The sequence below is a fragment of the Alligator sinensis genome, unplaced genomic scaffold, assembly GCF_000455745.1.
Source record: "Alligator sinensis unplaced genomic scaffold, ASM45574v1 scaffold295_1, whole genome shotgun sequence".
Classification (NCBI taxonomy): Eukaryota; Metazoa; Chordata; order Crocodylia; family Alligatoridae; genus Alligator; species Alligator sinensis.
The window spans coordinates 28288-44013 of record NW_005842754.1 but is presented as its reverse complement, the minus strand read 5'-3'; the positions used below and the strand labels follow the sequence as shown (position 1 = coordinate 44013).

Here is a 15726-nt window from a genome sequence, read left to right as displayed (position 1 = left end):
GTGGATTTGATTTAAATCATGATTTAAATCAGTGGTCAGGAAGCTTTGGTTCAATCATTGGTTTCTACAAAGAAGTGCATTCTTGTTGTTTGATATAAGCTTAATACATATTATTCATAACTCAGAGAGAGATGTGAGTTTTCATTTTTAGAAGGTATACACTATACATTTTAAAGCAGTGATTTTTTTTTTTAAATATTTTTTCAGTTACAGCTAATTTTGCAGCTACATCAGAAAACTGAATTATGATTTGATTATTTTATTTACCAAAGCTAACTGAAGTCATTGGGAGGCAAGCTATCTCCAATTCACTAGATTAATGAGGAATATTTGGGGGATATTTTTGTCAAGTTGTATTAGGACAACAACAACTGTCACCAAGATCAATAGAGATCTAAATTGTTTTATTTAACTAAAACAGCAAGCTTATTTATTTTGGATATTTTTCTTCAACAACAAACATGTATAATTATTTTAACAAAACAAGCATATGTATTTTTGAATTTTTAACTATTTTAGTTATACATGTGAAATGCGTTTTTAACAAAAATTAAATAGATTATATCAGCCAGGTCAACATGAGCAACTTAAAATACTGGGTTATGCAACAAACTTAGTCTTCACCTTCCTCTTCCTGTTTATTCATAGACTGGGTCTGGGAAAGAAAGACAAGATTTCCTGCTTTTTCAGTTCCCAAGTGATTTCTTAATTTAGAATTAATTAATCCTAAGAAAGAAAATATTTTTTTTCTGCACCTGCAGAAGCAGCTACGGCTGTTAAAAGCTGGGTTATCACTTCAATAGACTCTGATGGATCCAGGTGCTTAAGTGACTTCCACCAGTTCACTGGTGTGACTTTAAGACCTCATCAGCCAACATATATTTCTTGAATGGTTCATCCTTAGCCCTGAAATTTATTATAGTTGGTATTATGGAGGGATGCTTGCTGGATGCCCAGGTCACAGCCAACTCCTCTTCTTCAGAAGTTAAGGACTGACCCTATTACTGAGTATTGAGACTATTGGCAAGAAAATGAACTGGAGATAGTGCTCGATCCATTTTGTTTTAATGCCTGTAATTTAACTCTGTCATTGCGTATTTCTCTTTTCAAGGTCTCACTCAGTTCCTTCCAAATTTCAACAGCATCAGCAATAAAACAGCAATTTCCCTGCACCTTGTTCAAGGCTACAGAAATAGGCTTCAAGATAGTCAGCATATGTTCTACATTTCTCTTTAGCCCTATGTTGAGAACTTTGGCTATGGCAGTTCCATCTATTTTGTCACAATTTTCTCACAAATTGTCATCAGATTAGACCAGTTCTCAATATACTGTTCAAAACAGTCCACTAATGAATTCCATCACACATCTTGTGGACGAGTTAGTTTGGTTCCTTCTGCTTTCTTCAGAGCAACTGCTGCAAAATGGCTGTTATAGAAGTATTTTGCCATTTCAACAATATTACCCTTTATTTCGGGAGCACTGAAGTCTTTGGCTAAGAGGTGCATCAAATGAGTGCTGCAGCAATATGTTACTAGCTTGGGGTTTTTTTTTCACTTTCTTCTAGATTTCTTTTCATCTTTGATACATTTGTAGCATTGTCTGTGACCGCTGCCTAGTAGACATTTGAATTTTTTTCACAGTTTGTTATAGCTTTTATTGTTACTTCTACTTCTTGTAAGTATTCTGCTGTGTGTGCATTTCCTGATGTATGAATTGTTTCTGTAAGGTAGACAGTCCCTTCTTCTGCTGTCATGCAAGCACACATTACTGGATCATTGTGGGCATTGCTCCACCCATCAAGACTCAAGTTAACAATTTTCCCCTCTAGACTTTTTGTACACTGTTCAGTTTCTTTCTCATGCACTTTATCCAGCAATTTGCCTGCTATATCTGCTTTCAGAGCAGGCGGGTGGATTCAATCCTGGTCTTAATGACTGAACCATCTCAATGAAGCGTGTGTTCTCAACCATATGGACAGGAAAGTTTGTTGCATAAACAAACTGAGCAATTTTTTCCATCAATTTAATTCTTGCTGTAATCTGCTAGTTCTTATTACAAACATATCTATAGTTGTTTCTGGATGATGGAGATTTTTTTTTCTTTTTGCTACAGGTGATATACTATGTGTCATACATTTGCCTGGAACACTGGTATCATTAGCAGATAAGGCAGGGGCAGGCAATTATTTTGGGTGGAGGGCTGCCTACTGAGTTTTGGCAAGCCATCGAGGGCCACATGACAGGCAGCCAGGGGCAGATAAATATTAATTTTCTAAATGTTTTAGGGGCCCTGCGGGCTGGATAGAATGGCCTGGCAGGCTGCATCTGGCCCACGGGTCGCATTTTGCCCACCCCTGAAATAAGGCCTTGCATTTCTTTGTTGCACTGTTTGCGTTTTGCATGCAAGCCTGTCTTACCTACAGGTAGAGGAACTTTATTAAAATATTTCCAAATAGAGTCTCGTTTCTTTTATGGCCTGGAAGCTGACTGCCATGATAGGTTTTTCCCTTCTTCCATATCATTCCCTCGCTAGATCTCAAATCAATGGAGAGGCTATATTCAGAAACTTATTCCTCAGGATTTCTGGAATATTCTGCTCAAAATGTTTCTCTCTTGTTTCTACTGCCCCTCCCTCCTTGCATTTATCTCCAGACTCCTCCTCTTTGCCCAGCTCTACTCCACCTCAATAATTCTCTATTCATTTAACTTCTTGAAACTTTGCACTTTTAGAGAGGGGTAAGAGCTTGGCTCTTTATACACAAACTTGCAGAGAGGCAATAGGGCTGATGGGTAGGTAATCAGGTCTGTTATCTTTCATCTCCATATACTGCTGTTAACAAGGATGTTATCTTTCCAGTCACAAATCTACAGACTGAGAACTGAAACCTAGCATACCAGAGATGCTTAATGGAATCTTCTAGACTGGGCACTGAGTCCCATTGGGTAATCTTTACTAATCTATAGAGGAGCCTCTGGGAACCCCATAAGATTGGGCCCCTAATATAGTCCATGGCCTGTTGTGACCTATTTATAAAACTTTTCTAAAAAGGTTATATTGTCTCAAATAGTATATAATTAGAAGCTATCATCCCTATTCCATGATGATATCTTCAAACTTTAACATATCTTAAATTAAAACTAGCTTTGTATCATTTTTAAAGCATCTTAACAAAAAAAAATCAAAACATATGATTAAGTCAAAAATCTTATTTAAATAAAAAAAACTCAACAGATTTTTTTGTCGCCTTTAAAAAAAATAATTGATTTTTATCCAACCTGGCAGGAATTATTCCTAACTACAGTTCCTGTAGTAGGCTGGTACCGAGGTCACTGTGTGTTAAGACCCTTCCTGGGCTCTGCACGAGGCATCACTATGCTAGGTCCCTTGCAGGCGAGGAAGGAGTGGGTGGAGGATGTCCTTCATAAATGACTGTAACATAAGGTATTATTGCTAATGCTAGAGCGTGAAAGGACATAACTGAACAAACCCTAGCCAACATGTTTTCCTCTCCTGACCCCAAATAGAGGCAGACAACCACTCTATACCTGATGCTCCAGTGCCAGCTAGGCAGGTTTGGGGAAGGCTGGATTTCTGGCCAAAGTCTCCACTGAGTTTTGGGTGCCTGAGTCCTGGTTTCTCAGCCCCTGTTTGATCTCTATAGTCAGGCTGTGATGATCAGCGGAGCTAATGCTGTCCTTTCATAAAGCTCCAGGTCTTGGAGTCGTGGCTGGAAAAGAATGTATCTTTCAGTTTTTAAGTGAAATCTTCTCTCCCCTGTGGATGGGGAAAAGAACCTGAAAGTGCCCCCCAAGTACCTCTGAACCCCAAAGGCAGAGAAGGCATGAGATTCCCACCAGCAAAGGTAGAGTGGACATGGGGTCCCTGATGACCCTGGCTATCACAGGCAGAGAGAGCATGGGTCCCCTGGCTTGCACCCCTTGCTGTTTCCACATCTCAGAGGCAGAGCGAGAACAGCCATTGGCTTAAAAACCACAAGATTTAAAAATGCCTCAATCCCATGGTTTCTGGGATCTGGCCTGTGCATTTTGGGTGCTGCAGCTGGCAATGCTATCAATGAAAGGGAGCTGTGGGTGTTTAGCACTAATTGAAAGATCAGACCTTATGTGGCCTTAATGGAAACCCCAAATTGGCTTGGGGCATGGTAGAGGTGGCTGGGAGCTGAGGGTTTGATTTGGAAGCCTTCATAGGCTAGGATCCAAATTGGGCATTTAATGGGGGCAGGAGTAGGTTCTCTGGTTGGTGAACTGTGGGGGTTCTAGCCTGCTAGCTGTTTCTCTTTCCTGCAGGTAGGCTTCAGGCACCCTAAAGACTACGTGTCCTATGTATGGGCCAAGCATGAGGATACAGACGGAAGCATACACCAGGTCTGAATCGGTCTTTCTGCAGTAGTATGTATGGCCCCATGGTGGAGATTGCCCTGGCCTCATGAGCTGAGGCATCTCCCAGTCCCAGGCAACCTGTAGACCTCTGTGCTTGAGCAGGGACTATGCATCTCCAAAGGGTGCTGGCATCCTCTGCTGAGATGGGTGATCTGCACTGCTGTCCTGTCAATATGTGTGGTGCCAATATCACTGTACTTTTCCTCCCCAGGGATCTGGGAGCAAGGCTGTGGCACTGGCATTTGGCTCTGCTAGGCCTGGAGACCCCACGTGTGTGGGAGGATAGAACAGAGCCTTCACCCCCCATGCAGCCATGTGTGTGGGAGATGCCATGGCCAGCATCAGTCTGACAACTGGGGAGCTGCCAACATGTTTGCTGGGATGCAGTTCCACCTGTGTCAGCAGTTGAGCCATGGGGTGAGGTGTTGGGGAGCAGAGACTGGGAATACCGCTGGCTGCAGGCTCTGCACCCTACTGGCTTGGCTTGGGCTGGCCCTCCTACCCTTGGCTGTGTTCCCAAGTCCTAGGCTGAACCTTTCCCATAGCTGCTTCATTCCTTTCTGGCCTAATGGGAAGCTAGCCCCTACCTGTTGAGATCAGAGCAGTCTCTCTAGCTTCGTACTCAGTTTAAGCTCCTGCAGTTGTTTAAGCAGCCTATTCCATGCCAGGGGAACACACAGCTGAATGGGAGGCACCTGAGATCAGTGGTGATCCTACCCCAGAATGGAGTGGGTCATCTGTGGGCCACCAGATAAGAGAAACTGCGGAAGATGCGGAGTCCTAGCCCTGGTTGTAAAGGGATGGGGCATTGTGTGCTAGTAGGACTCTGGAGGTGAATTGGTCCCTCTGTGTGTGTGTCCCCATGGTGGAGATGGCCCTGGCCCCATGAGTTGGGGCATCTCCCAGGCCCAGGCAACCTGTTGAACTCTGTGCTTGAGCAGGGACTGTGCATCTCCAGAGGACTGGCATCCTCTGCTGAGGCTGGTGATCTGCACTACTGTTCTGTCAGTATATGTGGTGCCAGTACTGTTGTGCTTTTCCTCCCCAGGGATTTGGGAGGAAGGCTGTGGCACAGGCATTTGGCTCTGCTGGGCCTCTGAACTCCACAGATTTGTTGCTTAAACCTAAGTCAGCAGATCACAAAGTACTGACCAGAGCCATCCAGCCACAGAGGCTAGCTGAGGGCGAAGATGGGACCTGTTCTGAACCTAAAATAGAGGTGCAGGGCAGATTGGCTTTGTTCTGGGGTTTGGGGCTTCTCTTCTTCCAAACTCTTCCTGAGAGGGGCTCCCCATTGTGGTGCTGCTGTATATCTGAGAGATTATTTTTTTTCTGGTCTGGTCCTGCTTTGCGTTTGCCTATCATTTTAGAAATTCATTTGGATACCAAGTGCACATTCAAATGCCCATGTTTGGGATCCTTGCCATTACATGGAGGTAAGCTTAGTACCCAGTTTCTGCTCTATGGCACCCTGACACCCACTTGCTGTCTCTGGGCTTTAGGTGATGTTTTCTGAGGAGGCACTACCCAAAGGGAAAGGCGAATACATTCTTGGTTACTACAGCAACAACTGCAGCAGCCTTGCTGGGGTGACAGAGCCCTTCCAGGTCAGCCACTGCCCTGCAGAGAGACGGGGCCTGGGCAAATCCGCAGGGGGAGGTTGTGGGGGAGATGCGGGGTGCCAGGCAGGTGGGAAGGAGTGCATGTGCACAGTGCAGGAAGGGGAGTTTTACAGGTGGGGTAGGGGTAACTGGGCAGGGTCTGACTGGGTGAATATCATTCTAAAGAGTGTGATGCCTTTTGTGAGGTTGGGGAGCTTCATGGAGGCTGAGGTGATGCCATGGGGATGGGAGCTTGCAGCTGAATGAGGTGGGAATGTATTACTACAGGTATTTTGATGGCATTGTGGAGCTCTTCTGTGCCAGGCATTACTCAGGCATGAGAAAAATAGAGATGGCCCTATCTCAAATGTTCCTGTGCCATTTTCCCAAACTGTATCCCAGAGTTGCTGGCTACCAGCCTAAGTGGCCTGCTCAAGTCCTCCTGTGTTGCTTCTATGGCTCCAGTACACTTGGCGGCTCCAGACCTAGGCACAGGGAAAGGGCAAAGGTGCAGGGCAGCCTAGGTCTTCTCTCTGCAAAGGCACATTTCTCCTACCATTGCATTCCCCTGGCTGTTAATTCTCTCTTTGGGTGTGTAGATCTCGCTGCCCACATCTGAGGCAGGCAGCAGCCCAATGGACAGCTCAAGCACCAGCTCTGATGAAGAGGATGACAGCACCCTGGTTCTGCTGGCACCCAAATCCCGTAGCCCCAGCCCTGGTAAAATGAAAAGGCACCGGAGCCGGAGTCCTGGCCTGTCCAAGTTCCAGGGGCTCATCCTGCGGCCATCAAGCCGGGAAAGAGCAGCCAGCCGCAGCCCATCACCACAAAGTCACTGTGGCCTCAAAGGAGACATCCCCAGCATCCACCTGCCCCAGGACCAGCTACCTCGGTTCAATTCCAAGGGCAAGGAGCCAGCAAGGACCCTGGAGAGTAGGGAGAGCTGTATTGCACCCTCCTACCGGACTGTGGGGGAGCATGGGGGAATCCGTGACAGTCCCCTGGCCAAGACTGACCCCAGGAACCTCAGTCTGTTACCCACTCTCCGCTTGGAGACCTTCGACCAGGCCATGGACCAGAGGAGAGGGAGTGCTGACCAGGGTTACCCTGCCAGGCGGATGAGCCCCACTAGCCCCACAGCCATGCTGGCAGGCCTGTTCAGCACCTCCCCCAAAGAAGGGTCCAGTCCCAAGGAAGCCAAGGACCTGGAGAGCTATGTCCGCAACATGAGCCACTGAGGACAGGTGGGCTGGCACTGCGCAGCAACTTCTGGGTACCAACCGTTGTGAAACCACTAGTAACCATCCCCATATAGAGAGCTGCTGTCTGCCTCCCTATGTGTTGCCTTTCTTGCCCACAATTTGGCCACTCCAGATGCTCCAGTCTTTCCTCCCATCTGGTGTTCCATAAGAAGCATCATCAGCAAGTGTCCATGCAACATGGTCACATCCCTGGGAAGCTGCAGCCATGCGGCACCCGTTTTGACAATCACCCCCTCCTGGTGTGGTGCTAAGTGTTGTGAGTGAAACGCAACGTCCCAATGGAGCTGCCCTGAATTTTCCTCCTTGTTAAGTTATTCTAGTAATTAAATCTTCCCCAAATTTCTGTGCACCTGGAGAGCTGGGACCTGGTGCCGACTCTATATTTTGAGAGATGAAATGGGCAATCTGGACTTTTCTCTGGGAAGAAATTGCAGAGCATTATTCTGTGACAGTATGGTATAGATGGGAGCAAGAGAGGACCACAGACCAGTCAGAGTAAGGACCAGCAAGCCCCAGGCTAGAAGGGCTGCTATGTCAGGTGTTGTACAAGCAGTGTGGTGCCACTGGGATTCTTTGGACAGCTGTGGGATAAGCCTGGTGTGACTGAAGGTTTGTCTTCTCTAGGGTGGAGAAGGTCCTGCCTAGGTCTGAGAGCTGAGCCAGGACATAGAAGTGACTGTCAATTGCAAGGTACCTAGGTGTAAAGTGGGAAACAGCTGAGCTAGAGTTTGGGGACAGAAGCTCCTCGAAGCCCAGACAGTGACTCAAAGATGGACAAGGAGGTGTCTTGAGGTGTCCCACTTTCAGAGCAGCCTGCTTGGGAGCCAGCTGGCCTCTTCCATGGGAAATAGTTATGGTCAATGGTAAAGAGTTATGGTGACCAAGCAAGCTGAACATTGGCCGAGGCTTGGCTGGCTTTTGGGCCATGCAGGGAGCCCATGGCAGCATCACATTGCCATGGCAATGGCTTTGGCAGACTGATACTTGGGTGAGATTTGACCCAAGAGGCTGTGGGGGGTGGTGATGAAGCTCTGGTTGTAGGAAGCTACTGTGGAGGTGGTAAGGGATGGCAGAGAGGAACTGGATGCCTTCATGTGACAGAGAAGGGTTTGAGAATGGTGGCAGGGAGCTATTAGAAGTGACTAGAGCAGGAGCTCAAGAAGGGGAAGGAGTGCTCCTCCCCATGGTGCACAGCTGTGTGCAGTTTGCTCTCCAGAGCCTGGTGTGTGTCTAGTCAGCTTTTGTAAGTACCCTGGGATTAGGGAATGGACAGAAGCTGTTAGGGGAGTGGGTGAGTCTGGATACTCCATGCCTGTGGCTCAGGAATAGTATAGCTCTGATGCATTGTGTCATACCACACTGCAAGTGATGGAATAAACCACCCTTCCACCCTCTAGCAATGCTGTGCTTTCATTCGTTGACACTGTGGTGGCAGGAAAAAGCAGAGGTTGAGAGAAACCCGAGACTGAGAAGGGGACAAATGGCAAGGTTAGGACTTGGGCAGCGTAGCTGGCATGGTGAGGACACCAGCTGTGCTAGGAAACATCATAAATGGGGTGCTAAAGGGCCTTGTGCTGCAAGAAGTATGATAGAGGGTGCTTTCCCTTTTGTGGGCAATGCTGACCACCATGCCGCAGAATGGTCCTGAGGGGACTGCTGCTGTGTGGAAGGGGGCTTGTAGAAGATGCTCTTATGTTTGCAATCAGTCTTGACCCCAGTGCTCAAGTAGGCTTCCCAGAGGCTCTGTGCTGAAGTAAATTGGGTGAAGAGTTTGATAGGGGATGGGGCATACATTCTCCCATCACAGCCGGTCAGTGTTGATCCTATACTACAACAGGATGCCAAGGTTTTTTGTGAGCCAATTCTGCAGCAGCTGCAGTCAGTGCGTGGGTCCTGTGCAGGATGTGACCCCTGGGTGCACAGTTTTCTAAGCTGGCTGGGGAGCAGGAAGAAGAGATTATACCAGTAGGCAACATGAGACAGATTTCTTCCTGGCTGTGGAACAGGCAGGGTGTGACAAGAATGTGCCCAAGCACTGAGGTAGTGTAGGAACGTTTTCCATACGGACTCTCTTTGCCCTGGCTCTGTCCTACCTTTGGACCAAGGTCTTGGCAGATTCCAGTCAGGGCCAAGTCCCCAGAGGCACTTTGGATCCCTGTTCACATGTTCCATGTGCCCCTTCCTGCATGAAAGCAGCAGCTCCCCTGCTGTGCTCAGCTTTGTACTGGGCTAAAATTAGCAGCAGTCACTTCTCAGCAGAGAACAAAATAGCAGGGTCCATGTCTACTGTGATGCCTACCAGCCAAAGGGAACTGGGGTGAGGAGCCATCCCTCCCCTGCCAGGGGCTGGGAAAGGAAGTAGATGGTGAACAGAACAAGGTGGGGAGGATATGAGCAGGGGTGGAACCAAGGCTGTGCCTAACAGGGAGGTTGAAGCATGGGTGCAAGGCAGATCCCCGTGTTGATGACTTTACCAAGACCAATGATAGGATATGGCAGGACTGAACTAAGATCTTTATTTCTACATTATTTACAGGCAGAAAGCCAAGGCCCACCAAGGGGTGGAGACCAGCAGAGGGCACAGCTCCACCCCTGCACATAAATCTCATAACTTTGCTATCATATGCACCACAACTGCAGGCACAGACTGGATTGCAGCAGCAGGCATGCCCCATTCCAGGAAGAGTGCAGTGTCAGGCTGCAAGTCATAAGGCTTACAAGACCATGCTGCAGTGCTATAAAAAGGGGGATAGAACATACCTGGCTAGAAAGGTAGAAAGAGGCAAAAGGCTTATGCAGCAAGGCTGAACTCCAAAGACCTGGCTCAGAGGCCCTCCCTCTGGCCTCTGGACACTCCTGCCCAGAGCCTCAGCTTCTTGACAGCCTTGGAGAGATTCAGCTGAGCCTTTGGACACTCCAGAGTTAGAGGCAGGGAGGTAGGGGAATGGCTACTGGTAGTGGAACCTCTACAGGATATCAGATCCCGGGCAGGACAGAGACCCCCTATTACCTTTGGGGAACAGTGGCCTGGCCTTGCAAGCTCCCTTGTGGAGGGGAGGTGTCCTTGCATCCAGCTGTGGCACGTGCCTTTAGGGCATCCCTGCATACTGGGCTTCTACCCCAACACAGCCTCTCCCACAGCACTGGGGCTATTTAACTTCTTGAGAAAAAAAAAGGTGGGGGGGACCTGCGCCTCCTGGACACATGGATGTTTAGGGGAGGGGTTCTGCTATCCTGGGTTGGTACCAACCAGCATCATTCCCTCCTGCTTCCAGGACCACCCCAGCCCACAGTAGGGTAAGGACAAGGAGGGGACAGGCATCTGTGCCATCTTGTCCTATCTCCCCAACTTTTGCTGTAGGGGGCTGGGGCTATCCCAGATCTCCATGTGATGATACATACTGTCCAACCAGGGCTCAAGTGCAGCAGACTGTGCTCAAGCTCACTCTTTCTCTTGTCTCAGAGCCAAGTGATGCTAGTGCTGGCTGTGAAGTCAGTATGATGCACTGCCTGTATGTGCCTGTGGATTTTCCCATGCTGTGTCCATATGCTCTGAGGCTGCCTTGGCTCGGGGAAGTGATGTACCAAGCTTAGCATCACGTCTCTGCACTGCCCTGGCCAGCTGGAGACACTTGTTATAGAGCCCGATTGTTCCACCTTGTGCCTCCCATTCTTGCCGCTTGACTTTGACGGGGGCTGGGGGTTGCTTCCCCCATCTCTTCAGTGTGTTCTTCAGATGCCCTGCAGGCACAAGGACAGCCCGGCCCTTGCCAATACAGCTGCCAGAGAGAACACAGAGCAGTTTGCTTAGGGGTATGTCCACTAGCTGCTGCTCCCCTCACTTCCCCAACTTTGTACATAGTCCCTGCTATAGCTGTCTGCCCTGGAACTAAGTTGGGGCAGTCACCCTGCCTGGGGCTGAAGTGGCCAATGGGTGGGGGGGTAGAGGCCTAGAGGGTTGAGGCCTAGTTTTGCAGTCCTTCTACCCTCCCCTGTCTGTCTTGGGTGGCCAAACTGAGGCCTTGAGGCCTTCCTGGGTGGCCAGGACTCCCCAGAATCAGCCTTCCCCACCACCCCCATTCAGACTATGCCCCATGGAGCAAGGACTGTGTCTTCTTCTAAGTCACATGTCAGCATCACCACTGCTAACAAGGGCTGTGAGCAGGGTTTGAATTGCACTTGGACTGCTGTGGGGGTCTACAAAAAAATAGGGCTGCCCATCATGATACCCTAATAAAACCGGAACCCCCCTCCCCCCCAGGTTATGGTTTTTAAATCTTACAGGGGGCTTTTGTCTCTTATGCGGGGGGCTTAACCCCCTCCCCCTGGACTCCCCCCTAAGCTCCCCCATAATTCAAACCCAGGCTGTGACTGCTGCTGCCACCTTGAAGAGGCAGAGGCCTGAGTGGGGGGTTCTGGGCCGACAATGGCCGTGGAACTGCAGTGTGCACCTGGAGTTGCTTCCAGCAAGCCACTGCCCCCAGCTCCAGTGGGGACAGGGTCCCTGGATGCACAAGAGCAGGACCTACTCTCTCCTCTCCCAGAGCACATGGTGGTCCTGTGCTGCCACCCAGTGGTGAGAAAACAACTATGCCCAGCCTTTGCTGTCTCCCTCAGCACCATGAAGGAATTGTCAAACAACACAGTTAAAGCCTTGTAGTACCTGGCCTTGCAACCTGCTCTTGGGAAGCAAGCCCTGTCCTTCTGCTCAGCACCCAGCCTGTGTGGCTTCCCCACCTCAAATCAGAGCTCAGACTCTGGAGTGCCAAGTGAAGCACCTACTTCTCCTTCCCAGAGGTCCTAAGGCTGGCCTGGGCAGGAATCCCCTTCCTTTGTCCCCACAGCAGAGGCTGCACTCACTTGGGTTGCTGGTCCTCTCCAGCCAAGCAGCCTGCAGGTGGCTCCAGCACAAAGCAGCCCATGGAGATGTAGTCGGACAGCACCAACTCTTCCATCTCGTTGGGACTCTGTATCCTACGCAGAAACCGTGCCAGCCTGCAAGAGAGAGGAGTAACTAACAACAGCACCATAATGCCCAGCGTGGGACAGACACATAGTGATAACACCAGGAATTGGCCCGCACCCCATCTCACCCCACTTATCCCAGTAGGGACAGCAGATGCTCTGACCTCCTGCACACACCTCCATTTAGCCAGCAGTGGACTAGGGATGCTCAGGAAGGAAGGCACAGGCTTGAAGGTGGTGAGGGTGGGACTAGGCAGGGCTAGCCCCAAAATAACTGTCAAGTTTGCTTGGGGACTGGTGCCACAGTGGGGCTGGGAATCTGCACTGCAAACTAAGGCTTCAGCTGTGCACATGCTCAGACAGTACGGGCCCACCCATCTCTTGGGTAACATCCAGCACTGTGTCCAACTTCCCACCTACTCCTGCACTTGGTAAGAAACTGATCTCCACATTCTGTCTCCCTACTTAGGTCTCCCCAGCCCTCCTCAGTGCCACTGCCAGGCTGGCAGATCCCCTGTGGGAAGTGCCCTGGTATCTTGCCTGACTGGGCAGGGCTGGATCCTACACACAGAATGTTTCCTCCTCGGCAGCTCTAGACACTTCTAGCTTGTCCTTTCTGCATCTTGCCCCAGCGATCAGGGATTCATTGGTCCTGCTCCATGCAGAGTTGGAGGAAGGCACATCCCAGCCCTGTGCCCTTGCTCCCTTCCCATCAGAATCAAGCTGAGTAATGCTTGCCTACACAAGGGGTACCTTGTGCAACAAATGTCCCAGTGCTTGAAAAAGACAAGTCCCAGAGCCTGCAGAAGCAGCACTGACCTGCGGGTGCAGTTACAATGGAACAGAGTCCGGAAGTCCAGGTTGTGCAGCTGATACTTAAGTTCATTGGGTGCAATCTTGTGCTCGCATTGGTCAAGGCGCTGGTAGCACCTGCAGCTCCTTGCTGTACCCGGTAAAAGAGAGAGGAGGCAATATGCTGAAAGCAGCTGAGACATATCATGTCTCATTCCCAAGGAATCACAGGACCAGAAAGGGTGTACATGCCCTTGACCACACACTGGACACTATGCCAATGCCAGGGGCACAAGCTGGGCACCAGACATGCATCACAGGTAGTCTCTAGGAGCATCTATGCAGGGCATACTGTGTGCCTGCTGTCCCTGAGAACTAGCAAAGCACCTTTGCCGACTGCTCCGGGCCACCAGCACTGCACCTTTGCCTCCCCACTCCCCCTCAGCCCCATTCCTCTTTGCAGTCACTCACTCAGGTGGTGCTGTTTGTTCTGATGTGGTGCAGGGATTACCCTGTGCATCTCCAAGGCTGGAGGGGGAATCACTCTCTGCTTCATGGAGTTGGTCCTTTGGGCAGAGTATGCTGGACCCCTGGTTTGGTGCTGTACCTTCTGCTCCACATGGTACCCTCCTGTGGACAGGTGTTCTTTCCCTGTCATGGTGCCCTGCTCCAATGAGGTACTTGTAGCAAGAGTACCTGGTTTTTGCCTCACTGATGCTGGGACATGCCCTAATGTGGGTGAGACCCTACTCTTGTTAGGAGTAAGGAGCAGTGTGTCCAACCTCCTGGGCAGCAAGGGTGTCATGGGCTTCTGGTCCTTCATGTGGCTCTGCAAACTCTGGATGCCGTCACCATGTTTCATGGCCCTAGCAGGGCTTTTTCCCATCTGCTTTTTGTGCTTCTTGTGCTTCTTGTCCAGCCTAGAGGGCTTCTTGCCTTTGTCTGGGGAAGGAGGGTATGGGGTAGGGCTGCCTGTCTTCCCCAGGGCAGGGTCATAGTGGTACTGGCCTTGCTCCATTACCCGTGCCAGAGGCACCAAGCCATAGCGGTTACACCTGAGGAAGTAGAGAAGATGTGAGATAACATAAACCCTGGCTCCCTACTCCCCACACCCTACCCAGGCACCCCTAAGGGCATGGTACTGTTCCCAGGGGTCCCCCTCAAGTACATACACACCTGCTTCTCCCAGTGCCAACTGGCTCTGCTGGGGAGCTCCCAGTAGCTGCACCTGCTGCACTGTTTTCCCAGCATGTGGCAGCACTTGCTTTGGTGTGATGCAAAGAGACTGGTAGAAGCTGGCTTGCTCTGCCTTGCCCTCCTAGCCGCACCACCCACAGCAGCCAATCAGCTAGAGTGGCAAAACGATATGCTTTGCTGGCAGCTGGCCAGCCTACTCTGTAGCCACAACACTTCCTCACCACGCCAGGCAATGGAGCCACACGGCCTTCGCTAATGCTGGGCCTTTATAGAGCCAGTCTCTTGACCTTGGGGCTGCAGAGCAAGGGAGCCAAAGCACTGGATTAGCCCCAGCTGGGGGATGGGGATGGGCAGTCCATGCCCAACAAGAGAGACAGTGGCAACCTGCCTGGGAGGCTGCACAAAGTGGTACCACAATGCTCTTGTGGGGTCTGCAGGGACAAGCTGAGCACTGGGCATTGGTGGGACTGTAGAAAAACCCACCAAGGACAGCTGACTTACACCACTGGGCCTCTGCCCCCTCTGCTTCTGGGGTCCTGCCTTGCCCTTTTCTATTTTGGTCACTACAAAAGACAAAGTGCCCCACCCATCACCATAGTCCAGGGCCACGTTCTGGGCTTCCCTGGCCTTAATCCTCCACAGCCTGACTCAGAGGTAGTTTGGCCAAAGTCCCACTCCATTTCTGGAACTCATATCAAACCAGCACCTTAAGTACCAGAGCCCTTATTCTCACCTGAGTCCCTGAGTAGGGTGGGGCAGCTTGGCTGAGGAACGAGAAACTCTGTCCATCTCTGTTTAGCCCACTGCCCACTGGGCACAGCCTGACTCTGCCTGGTCTTGCATGAGCTCTCAAGGACCCAGTTGGTTAGGAATTTCTCACTCATAGGACTGTGATTTCATGGGGTCTTCCCAGGCAGTCAGTCCCTTAGGGGCACACAGGTGTTTTCCATGCCCTGGCAGTCAGAGGCAGTCATTTCTGCCCTCAGAACATTCACAATTCTTCTGCTGGTGACAAGGGTGATGACAAGCCGGAGAGACACCCAGCCTGCACTGTACAGAGCACGCACAGTGGGTGAATTGCTGTTGGGATGAACCTGGTCTGGAAAAATTGGTGCCTGGCAAAGCTATAGCCTGTCCTAACCTGTCAGCTCTTAGCTTAGGAAGCCCTGCAATAATTTGAGTTCAGGTCACTGTTCTGACCCTGGAATGGGTACTCACCCTCCCCACCAGTGCCACTCCATGCACTCCTCACTTTGCTCCAGCACAAAGCATGGGATTTCCAGCAGGTTGAAGAAGGTGATGCCAATGATGTTGGAGATGGTGTCATTCAGATCCAGTAAGCACTGCTTGAACCTGCAATCAGCCAGGTATGTCAAGGCCTGGCATGTCAGAGCCTAGCACACAGGGCAATGTGACTAAAAGAGGGAAGCAGCCAGGACTTGGACAGCTAGGGAGGAAGGGATGGGCTGGCTCTAAGAAGAGGGAGCAGAGAGAAAGGCTGCCATGGGG

At 50.3% G+C, this 15726-nt stretch overlaps 2 protein-coding genes across 10 annotated transcripts in view; one reads left to right on the top strand and one right to left on the bottom strand.

Moving 5' to 3' along the window:
- INPP5J (inositol polyphosphate-5-phosphatase J) overlaps window positions 1–9894 on the top strand; it is a 34340-nt gene extending 24446 nt beyond the window's left edge. For 4 of the 8 annotated variants that reach the window (XM_025216613.1, XM_006034610.3, XM_025216609.1 and 1 more), the window contains 3 exons: window positions 4308–4385; window positions 5903–6007; window positions 6601–7618. In XM_025216613.1, coding sequence (XP_025072398.1) covers window positions 4308–4385; window positions 5903–6007; window positions 6601–7239 — 822 coding nt within the window. In that variant the 3' untranslated portion in view covers window positions 7240–7618. Of the gene's footprint in view, window positions 1–4307; window positions 4386–5902; window positions 6008–6600; window positions 7619–7887; window positions 7954–9799 lie in introns of those variants that run through there. The other 4 variants (XR_003096439.1, XM_025216610.1, XM_025216611.1 and 1 more) reach the window with 4 other exon arrangements.
- Window positions 9895–10739: 845 nt separating this feature from the next.
- The window catches only part of PLA2G3 (phospholipase A2 group III), a 7046-nt gene continuing 2059 nt past the window's right edge, over window positions 10740–15726 (bottom strand). For both annotated transcript variants that reach the window (XM_006034609.2, XM_025216615.1), the window contains 5 exons: window positions 15436–15570; window positions 13492–14075; window positions 13048–13171; window positions 12124–12258; window positions 10740–11042 (listed from right to left, as the gene is read on the bottom strand). In XM_006034609.2, the coding sequence (XP_006034671.2) occupies window positions 10757–11042; window positions 12124–12258; window positions 13048–13171; window positions 13492–14075; window positions 15436–15570 (1264 nt within the window). In that variant the 3' untranslated portion in view covers window positions 10740–10756. The remainder of the gene's footprint in view (window positions 11043–12123; window positions 12259–13047; window positions 13172–13491; window positions 14076–15435; window positions 15571–15726) is intronic.